At 43.7% G+C, this 11,591-nt stretch overlaps 1 protein-coding gene across 4 annotated transcripts in view; it reads left to right on the top strand.

The window, feature by feature from the left end:
- The first annotated feature begins 332 nt into the window (after positions 1–332).
- The window catches only part of gtf3c4 (general transcription factor IIIC, polypeptide 4), a 34,080-nt gene continuing 22,821 nt past the window's right edge, over positions 333–11,591 (top strand). The window contains exons 1-5 of one of the 4 annotated variants that reach the window (XM_072372170.1): positions 333–671; positions 1,889–3,625; positions 5,961–6,091; positions 6,477–6,565; positions 8,384–8,561. In XM_072372170.1, the coding sequence (XP_072228271.1) occupies positions 357–671; positions 1,889–3,625; positions 5,961–6,091; positions 6,477–6,565; positions 8,384–8,454 (2,343 nt within the window). In that variant the 5' untranslated portion in view covers positions 333–356 and the 3' untranslated portion in view covers positions 8,455–8,561. Of the gene's footprint in view, positions 672–1,888; positions 3,626–5,892; positions 6,092–6,216; positions 6,566–8,383; positions 8,562–11,591 lie in introns of those variants that run through there. The other 3 variants (XM_072372171.1, XM_072372172.1, XM_072372173.1) reach the window with 3 other exon arrangements.

Below are 11,591 nucleotides of genomic sequence, written 5' to 3'. Positions count from 1 at the left end.
CAAAGGTTCTTACAGACATTGTAGAGATCTTGGTTACTGTAATTTTAATCAAATGTACTGAAAAAGTATAGAATTGATCATTATATAACTAGTAACCTGATTCTAAGTACTTTTTCCATTATTGTTATTATTAATATTATTGTTTACGTAGATTAATTTCCAAGCTCTTAAAAAAATTAACATTAGCACTAATTAAACTGTAAACTTTTTACTATACATTTAAATATTATTGCAACACGGTCCTCAAGCATTCACTCCGCTTTAAATGACTGACAAGTGGACTATTTAATTCCGCGGAGTAAGTACCACCCTTCTCTCCTGCCGCTCGACGACGTCACTTCCTCCTCACACGAAATATGGCGGCTGTCAGCCCCTGTGAGGCGGCACAGTCAGTACCCAGAAATGTTGTCATCAAGACCGAACCGGATTGTGAGGACGATGTGCTCTGCAGCCCGAGGGACGTTGCGGTTAAGCGTGACCCAGTCGTCCCTCTGTCGTCCCCGATCAGCGGACTGCAGCCTCTCTCCTGGTCGCAGGATCACCGCCTGGCTGTATGTACCGCTAACTCCCTGTCGCTGATCGAGCTGGTGTGTGATGCCCACAGCAACAAACAGGACCTGACGCTGCACAGGAGCTCCATCCCTGTCCCGGCTGAAACTAACAAACTAAGGGTAAATAACTACGGTTTTACTCCAGATACCAGCACCTCACAGGAGATTCAGCTGAACCCAGGGAGCTTTGAAACACGTTGGGTTAGGAACCGGTAACAACATGTGCTTTAGCTAAACTAGTTACCTTATTATCTATATTTTTAATAAACTTAAAAACAAGGAAGCATCACCATCTTAAAAGGAACTAATATGACTCGTTATGCTTAGGAGATTAACCCTGGTTTGGTTATATTATTGTGATGCCTAAAGTACTAAAGAGTCTTTGTTTTTATAGTTCTAAAACATTTGCTTGTTTGCATTTGTCGTCATGCAGCATGGGTAATGTCAGTGAGAAGATATCACTGTAAAATGCTCATGATGTTTGTGCATCAGCTGCCTTTGGCTGCAAACTGAAAAGGACACTGTTGCAAAGAGCTTAGTTTTCGGTCTGGTTCTTTGACGGAAGATGATTCGGGACTGTCGAGTTCAGGTCCAAATTGTGTAGTTGACAAATGGATGAAATGTAACAGGGGAGACGTGGTGAAAGCACTGCTGCTGGTCTTTTTTAGGAAGCTTTTGAGCAGAAACTAAAGCAGCAACGTGTGGCACTGGATCAGTGTCTTTACTGCTGAGAGATAGAAAGTTGTTTGGATGGAACATATTGCCATGCTAACTTTAAGGTGACAACAAATATGGTGAAAAATGATAAAAGGTTGAAATTCATATTAAGCCACCTTTGATCCACCTTGCGCCTGCACGGCTTTCGATACACGCAAAGGATTGTGGGTGCTTTAAGGAGTCCTTCAAAGGATCCTTCACATTGGTCCTTGAGTGAGATTTTATGACGCAGCATCCGAGATGAGTAGCCTTTAAGGATCCTTCCCTGTCTTTGAGAAGCACCTGCTACTGAAACAGTATGACGTGTCATTGACCCAGAATTCATTGCACTTAAAGTAATACGGTGGCCTTTGAAGCTCAAAATATGTCACATACTTGAAATAGCTCTACTTTTTTTTTAAACAGCCCATTTTGATAAAAGGATTGGAACATATTGAAACCCTTGAGTCTTATTAGTCAGGTTTCCTTTTAACTCATTATCAGCACTGACATTTTTATTTTCTGCCACTGTAATCCCAAATAGTTAATTTGCGGAGACCACAGATTCTGCTTTAAAAAAGTCGTTGAAATGTGTAGCGAGCCCTTCTTCAACCTTAGTTGTTTGTGTTTTCACTTTTTAGGTGGGGCCATCAGCAGAGCTGGCTCAAGCGATGGAGAAGTTCACTGTGCATCCGGACCCCGTAGTAAGGCAAGAATTTCTGGCCGATAGCGTGAGCAACCCATCGGTAGGTGTGCACAAAGGAATAAAGTTTGCCAGCTGGTCGCCGTTGGGCTGTGATTCTAGTGGACGCTGTCTGCTCGCTTGCCTGACTCTTGAAAACAGACTTACTGTCCATCACAGCCACAAGCGACACGAGTGGAACATGTTGGTCGATCTCACCAAAAAGTACAGTGAGAGGCTGAAGGAGCGAGGCTACGCCAAAAAAGACGGAAAGCCACCAGAAGCAAACCTGCTGGACTTTGATGAGTTTCGACGGCGTTTTGGTATGCAGACGCCTCTGAGAATGGAGTGGTCGAGCCTTTACACGATCAAACAGGTTCAGCCGGACAACTCGTGTGTGGATGTGGAGATGGTCCTCCTCGCAGTCTTGATGGAAAACGGTGACCTTGTTTTGTGGAAGCTTGTGTTGCCTTTCACAAACGGGGCAGATGTGGTGTTTTACGACCTCATAGAATCTGGCGTGACTCGACCCAGTGATTTGGCGTGGTGGGAGTACGAACATGCAGACCGTCGTATGAGCGGCTTGATCGTCGGCAGCGCAGTTGGACCCGTCAAGATCATGCCGGTCAGTCTGTCGGGAGTGAAGGGCTATTTCACCCTCCGACAGCCCGTCATCCTGTGGAAGGAGTGCGACGAAATCGCTGTTGAAAACATCAGATGTATCTCACTGTTCCACCCCATCCATAAATCCAGCTGCAGCCTCATTGTTGCCTCGCGCGGCTGCTATGTCTTTTGGTGTTTGCTCATAATTTCACCAGCCGGGCTAAATGTGCACAACTCTCACATAGCAGGGCTGCACTCACTTCCTGTGGTCTCCCTAGCGATTGGTCAACATGATGTCGCAGTGTACACGTGTTCCATGGACGGGTGCATTAAAAAGCTGATACCTACGTTTACAGAGGGCTCTTTTATTTTGAAACAAGAGGATATGTTGTGGCCTGAGAACCTCAGAGGGAGGAGGATACACGGGATTGCGGTGAGCCACAATGGAGCATACGTTGCTCTTGTCAGCACGCAGGGTATGGTTGGAAGCTTTCACCCCATTAACAGGACTTATCAGGTTCACTTCGTGACTCTGAAAGCGCCAGAGACTGCAGCAGCACTGCTGCTCAAGTCCACGACACAGAACTTGTACAAAATGGCTGACCTGCTTGACCTGGTCAGGTGGCACATTTCAAAAAACAAGTGCATCCCAGTGTGGCTGCAGGAGGAACTCGATCAGAAAATTCAGGAAGTAGACTCTCCCTACTTGTGGCGCTTGAAGCTCTTTTTGGTGCGTGTACTTCACAAATCGCTACAGACTCCTCACACAGATTTCAGCTGGAAACCTACGCCTTTGGAAACCAAGGTGTTGGTAAGGGGTGAGGAGGAGGAGGGCGGAGAAGATGATGAAGCTGTTGAGAAACAGGACAGCGATTCCAGTCGAGTAAAACAGGAGACCGAGGAGAGTCGAGAGGAACAGAGGGCTGAACTGCAGGCTTTGATCACCACCGTGGAAACCCACCTAATGAGGGAAAACATGAAGAAGGTGTTAGGGGTGGTGTACCTCAACACCTGGATTGCACAGAACACCAGCGTACCCACCTGTGGCCTGATGGATTATCTCTCCAGGGATGCCAATGACAGAGCGTCAGAGGTAACACGACTGATACCTAATCGCTGTATGAATGCCCTGCTCTGTTTTGAGTATTTTCTAACAGAATTGGATTGATTTTAATATTACAAGCTGTGAACTAAAGCCCCAAAATGAGTGGAATACAGTCCAACATATTGTAGCTGCACATTTAAAGGGGACATAAGGAAAAAACATTCACTTTCTGTACTTCAGAGCATATACTAGGGTGTCTGAAGTTGCTGCCAACTGAAAATTTGCACTAGATTTCAACGTTAGCTCCCAGTTTATAGTAGAAATATTCAGCCTCCTCATCTTCATCTCTGTCCAACTTCAAGCTGAAGTCACGCTGTATTTGCTGTACCTTGCAGGTGGGAAGACTTACACTTTATCTGTTTATGTATTTAGCTTTTATCCAAAGCGACTTACAGGTAGGCCGGTAGGGTAAGGGGGTCTTGCCTAAGGACCCCTACTGGAGGTAATACCTTTCATGCAGGGGATTTGAACTCAGATCTCCCACATGGAAGGTGGCAATCATACCACTACACTATCCAGTCCCTTTAGCTCTTGCTTATTGCATGGCTACTAACAGTTATATTGTTTACTTAGTTTATCAGGTATTCGTCCAGTGTTTCATATCCCGACATGGATGTCTGACTTCAAACAGGGTTTCTTTAATTTTCTTTGCACCTGGAAGTTTGACATTTATATATTCAATAAATGCACCATCGATGGCTCTGCCATTACTAAAATAAAATGGTTAACTTTGGTTTGCAGTAGCCAACAGTTCTTAACACTAGCCTCTAAGAAATTAAACCGACACAGAGGAATGGAGTGTTTACGATGCAACTTTCAAAGACCAAAATCACTTTTAACACAAGTGGTTGTAGAATTCGATTCATGATCTGCATTTCCTGTCAGCTGCTGGTGGAAAGGAAACCGCAGCATTTTCCAGCCGTTTTGCAAACCAGTGATTTTAGTTGGCTCCAGATTACATTCAGCTGACAACAGAGGTAACGCTATGTGGAAAACGCTGCATCACCTTCAAGTCGAGCAACAGTGGTGTTCCAAGTACCTGGGAGTTGTGAAAACCGGAATCTTTTGAGAAACTGCATATCCTTGTCGTAGCAGTCTCTCTTTACCGAAGCCTGGAGCGTAGCCCTAACTTACTCTTTGGACTAGTCCTGGGCGATATAACGATAGCTATCGAGGAATAACTTTACCTCATCTGAAGCAGCGCCACCTGTTTGAGCACGGAGAATGCAAACTTTCACAAACACAGCCCGGAACAAGTGCTGATCTTCCCCCAATAACAAGACCTGTGCAGCAGCAACAGAAGACCACAGAGTCTGCTTCATCCAGCGCCGTATTGCACAAAGTCTAAGAGACAGATATTTTCCTCATAACATGTTGCTTTGCCATAAAAGTACATGTGAAGCCAACAAATCTGCTGCATTGTGTTGCGGTTTATATGGCCAGAAAACGAGGAAGCTGCAGCTGAAACTCCTTTCAACAGTTTTCTCACAATTATTTACCGGGGTGATATGAGGGGAAGACATCATTTGATGCTGCTGCTGCTATTTTTCGTAGATAAAAATAAGGAGGAAGAAAGTTTGGACACTACTGTTCTTCGTGTCTTTAATAACGGGATCTCTCAGGTTCTTCTGAGCAGCAGATCATATGTCGTATGATCAGTTTAACCCACCGCTGGCGTGTGTGTTTCTGCCTGTTAGTGTGACTGCTGCAGATCACATTTGTGCCGTGTTTATCTGAATAGGCCCGACCGAGTAATGCTTCTGTCACGAAATGTTAAGGAAAAGCAAAAAGAGGGTAATTCACACAGGACAGAGACGAGTTCAGTTTCCACCAGATAAAAGGAAAGCAGTGCACGTATGAAAGAGGTCATTCTGCCACCTGGCCTCATCTCGTGCCTGGTTATGAGCAATCCTATCACCTCTGCTGGCATGCATTTGCTGTGTTTTTCCGCTTTCTTCCATCTTTGTTTACAGTCGGTCAGTTTCTTCCTCGTCTGTTACTTGCTCACGTCTGAAAACAACCTCGTCACAGTCAGAAATAACATTTCTTAAAGGGTGAGGCTCAGCCACTCGTACTGCTTTTGTGGATTTGAGCACATTTGGATTTGAAGTCATTTCATTTGGGTATAATTTCAACAGATTCATGAACCGCACACATGCAATACAAAAATCATGTGAGGAAGCTTTGCTTTCGGGCGTAAACGAAAACACTGAAGTGGTGCTGAACTCACATTTGTGCTGTCCTCTCTGCTGTAGTGCTACCGGTTGATGATGAAGTCGGTATTCACTTCCACGCCTCTGGCTCTATGCGTCATCTCTCCCAGGTCCTGATCGGCCACATCAGGAATAAAATGAACAAGCAGACGTTTCCGGAGCACTGCAGCCTCTGCCAGGCCGTGCTGCCCTTTACGGACCACAAGCAAGCCACCTGTGAAAACGGCCACGTGTGGCTCAGGTATTTGCATAAGAACTTTTGAAAAGCTTAATTGTCTGCAGATGTTTTCAGGAGCTCTGTTCTCTCAGTTAAAGACATGAATTGAATGTGAATGCTTCTTTGGCAGTTTTTTTTTTTTTTTACAGAGCCGTAATCAAGCCTCCCACCTTTTGATATTTACCCACCAACTCTCTTGCTCATGAATATCATCTGTCAAATGCTTCTCCTGCCTCCTCTGCAGCTCGCACATGGCACCTCTGGTGGGCACAGACTTTCCTCTCTGTGCCCGACAGTTGCACCTCAGTGCTGTTTCCGCCCAACTTCTTGTATTGTGTGTGTGTTAGTGTGTGTGTGTGTGTGTCCCTGCCATCCAGCTTTCTTATGTATTTGTCGTGGTCTCCTCCAGGTGTGTGTTGTCATACCAGGCCTGCCAGACGCTGACGTTCAGACGGTGCCTCCTGCTGGATAGCATTGCCAGACTGCCAGAGCCTGAGGGTAAGCGCCACTTTCCATCTACCTCCTCCTCCATTTCACAGCCACACTCTCCATCAGCCATCTACTCCTGTCTCCCTCAACGTCAGCCTTCACCCCCCTTCCGCTGCTCAGAGCCTGTTGGATTCTAACCCCATGAAACTGTAGAAATTCTTATTGTTTATTATGTTTATACTTAGCGCTGATGTTCTGATAGCTGATTAACCTCAGACCTATGCCACTTCTGTCATTTTATAACAGCTCTCTGGATGAGTGCCAAACCCACAATTTTCTCTCTAGCGGGGAATTGTTGCAGCACTAAATTACTATTATTTAAAATTGTATTCAGTTAGTTCCAGTGTAGTTCACAAAGAGTATAAGATTGTAGTCTAACATGTAGAAAGTGAGCATCTGAGTCTGAGCGGCAACGATGCAATCGACCGAGTAGGGCTAGAGGAGTATTGTCTCTGGACACACTTAGAGAAGTGATTTATTTTTACCTGCTGGTCCATGACATGTAGAAACAGGTGTTTCCAGTGTGTTTATCACATGGAGGAGTGATGGAGAATCCCATGTAATTTGTTAGTGATTTCTGTCATAAGCCCCTTAAAGTCATGCACTGCTTAACACTGACACGGTGGCAAATGGACGTGTCGGCGACGTGCTAGAATCGGTCCTTTCCTGTGACATTTTGCATCGGAAATCTGACTCGGTGGTAACACAGCAACGCGTATCTGTATCACTGTCAATATGGCACGAGTGTAGAATGCTGCTGTCATGTTAAAGTGACTGCAAGCACTGCAGAGGTGAGTTATTATTTTTCAGAGGCTCAGAGGAATCCGCCAAATTGTTTTACTGACCTGATGAAGCTGTATAGAATATTAACATCCGTGCCTATTTGCATCTATCCACAACACATTCTGTAAATGCTGGTATTGTGATAACGTGTTAAATCGGGTGTAGTTGGAAGCTACTGAACCCTGTAGCCTACATTAGTTTAGAGCTGGTTGATTTACCGAGCACCCAACAGACACATTTTGTTGCATTTATGTGGTTCCTGCTGTGTTTGAGTTGGGAGGGAAACATTGTGATCTTCCCGGTGTTTTAGGATTGACTTCATGCGGCTGCTACATCTAAATTAGATTCTTATCAGTCTCCTCTAAGAGCTGCTCTCCCTGGTCTTTGCAGCCCATGACAGTTCTGTTCTGGCCAAAATTCAGTAACGACCATCAGTCATCTCGGTGCTCTTTTACGGGTTTCTTTTCTTTTTTAAATTAAAGGCAAATAATACATCAATTGAAACCCTTTGCAGACACGGACTACCTCCCTCTGAATCTATAATTGAAAGTAAGGCTGGGTACCTGCTTTCTCTGCCCACACCATGAACCACTTAGAGCTCTGCAAACGGTGCAGCTGATCCCGTTCCTTCTATCGTTTAGGTCGGCTGTGCCGATGCTTCCCATGCTTGGACATAAAACCGGTCATTTTAGAGGCGTTGTTCATGGCGCGTCTTCAAACAAGTGTCCGTGTTGTTCTTCTGCTCCCTGTCTTTGTTTATTTACTGACTTATTCTGATTTCTTTCATTTGTTTCCCCTAATGGGGATCGATCCAAGTGCTGCTTGAAGTCTGTGGGGTTGGTTGATCACGGTGTCACTTCTCACATGAGCCGATGTGGAAACTGTGAATTTACTTTAAAAACTGTTTGGAAAGGATCTTTTTAAAGGTTTTATCATGGCTAATAATGTTTCGATGTTCAGTTAAGAGCAACATTAAAAAAACTTTCCATCATGTTTACGAATATGTACTTTTAATCATTTCCACAACATTGTCTCTCCCTTCAGATCCAGAGTGGATCAAGAAGATCCTGCAGGCGCACTGCATGCTCTGTGACTCGCCGATGATGGAAAATTAAACGTTCTCCGGTGTTTCCCTGTGACATCCAGCGCTCGGTTTAAAAAAAACAAAACAGAAAAACTCCACATTTTTTATTTATTGTACAATGTTTTAAAAGTGTCTTAAAAGTGGAAATAAAAAGCTTTGACTATTTGTTGGTAACCTTATTTAACTCCCATAAAGTCTGCAGAGAAACTGCTTCTCTTGCTGTGGCTTTAAATGTTACACCTCTTAGTCGAACTTTACAGATTTTTCTTCCTCCTAAAATGAAATCCCTGTGAGACAGTATTTGCACAGAAACAAAGTTGAAATTTTGGTTATATGAGAAGGTCTTCATTATTAACTTGGACTTCAGGGCACCATAAATAAGCTCCCTCATTTTCTTCATGCTGACTATTATTTCCAAACCTTTGGTGTAGTTTGTACTGCGAGCAAGTGCAACTTACTCTGCGAGTCCTATTTTAGCTTTTCTTCTCTCTTTTTTTTTTTTTTTAGAGCGCAACAAATAATACAGACTGAATAATACATCTTCTGGAAAAAACTCAACATACCTACTTTAATTGGCACTGTAAAACAATTTCCAAGCTCTGGGAAGAGGAGGAGGAATGTAGTGGTGCTCAGTCATTCTCTCAGATGAGGACTTCCGCTAATGTAAACGCAGAAGAGAAGAAGCAGCGAGGCAGATGAAATGAGCAAGAGGCAGGAAGAAAGCGAAAAGTGTGCTTAAAAACCCGGCGCGACCCTCCCACGGGAGCGGCTTGTAATGAGATTCAGCAGTAATGAGGGACAGAACATAGCGCCAGATGTGATTCTAATTCTAATCAAGGAGGGGAGGTTGGTGGTGATAAGGGGGGTGGGGGGTGGCTTTAGGGGGTTTATTGTTAAATACAATTAACCCTTTTTTCATATTTGGAGCAAACAAGGGCTGCGAGGAGGGGTTACAGACTGAGCCGTGTGTTTTCTGGCCCTCCCATCGGCCCCGTCGCCTTGTTCTCATGGAGGTCAGCGGCTGGTGATCAAAGAACCAGCTGGACCTGAGAGACTGGGCTGGTGGCGGAGCCTCCTCTCCACGGCGGCCTCCCTCATCCTTTACATCTGACCCAGCAGAGGTTTGATGGGGTGAGGTAGGCGCTGTCCTCCCTCTGGTGTCACTGCAGATGATAGCCTACCCTGGGGCGAGCAGAGAGGAGGCAGCTCTGCCTCAAACATTCCTCAAAGGGAACTTTTACTTTACTTTTTTAAAACCCACATTTCTCAGTGGTGGCAGCAAAAATAAATAGTTTATTTTGGGAAGAAAAAACTATAACATTTTAGTTTAAAGTTAATCATTACATCTTTTGCATCACTGTAACCAAGTGAAATGTCTCTGGAGCATCTAGTGTCATTTCGACAGTTTGGGAGTTCAAAACAATACAATCAACATTATCCAGTTTAATACACCACTGATATTGTAGCTGGGCAACAAACTGAATAATCTTTTTTAACCTTGGTAGGTAAGATGTTATAGACGTATCATATTCTAAGTCAGCCATCACTGCTGAGGCTAAGGCTGGGTATTTCTGCTCTAAATCACCTACAGTCTCCAAAAGGCAGGATCAGAAAACCTACATCTTCTACGTAGAAGAATAGAGGATCCAATTTTGACAACTTTTAGTATGCGGCTTTACCTAATTTTGATACGCTGTGAGAGGCCCATGAAATAAGATAGTAAGCTGCGAGGAGTGCAAGCTCGGTGGTGATGCTACTTTATGATGACGGCAGACATAACGTGTTCTTTTTACGTCTGTGAGAGCACTAAACTAGGTTCTGTTAGCTTTCTCTGACCTAAGATTGTTTAAGTACGACAGAAGTAGATTCCGTTTATTATTCAGTGGCCCGCTGAAAGCACCAGAAGACACGAATCTGCAGTCTTTACTTTTCAGACAGCTGCTTTGCAAATTTGACCCAGAAGCTTTGATATCGCAACTAAACTAATTATAAAGTCTGAGGCTGCTCCAACCATTCATCTGGCTGAGATCGCAAGTACAATCTGACACGTTAGTCAACAGTTTTTTTTAATTAAAAAAAAAAATGGTTTCTCTGTCTTGCTCTCATTCACAAATCCTGAACTCATGCAGTCAGACTCTCTGTAGCCAACAGTAGATGAGGCTGTTCTTAATAATACAGCCCAGCCGCATTAATAACAACGTACTACGATCATCAATAATGTGAAACAGAATCAGAGACACTGACAAAGAAAAGAATAGAACTATTATTAAGTCTATAACCATCTATAAGATCAATTTCCACTGAGAGATGAGCATATTCACTCTGACATAAATATATATTAATACCTGCTCAAACTAAATGGGGATACATTTGCTTTAAGTGTATAGTCTGTGTTCATTTAGCAGTTTTCTACTTTTATAGACTACTTTAAGATCTAAAAAAGCTGCAGCTGTGTTCACGCTTCAGCAGGTTGAGGGACTGTCGATAACGCTGCTGAACATCTGAATGAATTTATGACATGCTGCTGCACCTGAGGCACAGCCACCTCCTGCTATGACAGCGTATACCTATGTACCTATGACTGTGTAAATCTATTATATTTCATAGATCTATCTACTTATAGAGACTGATTTCATACAAAAGAACTGAAGTTATTCAATGCGAATCCTCTATATTTTTAACAGAAGAGGCGTAATATCGTTGATGATTTGGGAATAAGCTGGGTGCAGCATTTTATTACATCATACAGTTAAATTGCAGATTTAGTTTACTGTGAAAAGAATAAGCAAACAGCATGTAATCAGCTTTTCATTGGGCCTGGCTGTGGTAGGTTTGCTGTGTTCGATGCCTCTGTGGCTGTCAGGCTTGTTTTTTTTTCTTAGCCCAAGGATTTGGTGCTCACTGAGTTGTTTGTCAAATAGAAGTGGCTCCTCAGGTTGTAACACTCCTGTCACTGCTAGGTGGAGACCAGCACTGTTAGAGGTTAGCTGTTTGGTTGATCCTCCTCCTGCTTTAATATAATAATCTGTCAAAGTGCATCTCCACTTGTAATTACCTGCTTCCCCTCCTTTTCTCTCCCACTGTCTTTGCTCTCAAGACTTCAAACAGGGGATTTTTTTTCTTTGCATACAATATTTATACCCTTTATGTCAGTGGCTGGGAGACATA

The sequence above is a fragment of the Leuresthes tenuis genome, unplaced genomic scaffold, assembly GCF_036924035.1.
Source record: "Leuresthes tenuis unplaced genomic scaffold, fLeuTen1.0.hap1 SCAF_19, whole genome shotgun sequence".
Classification (NCBI taxonomy): domain Eukaryota; kingdom Metazoa; phylum Chordata; class Actinopteri; order Atheriniformes; family Atherinopsidae; genus Leuresthes; species Leuresthes tenuis.
The sequence above is the reverse complement of the archived record's forward strand: the minus strand, read 5'-3'. Positions and strand labels throughout refer to the sequence as shown.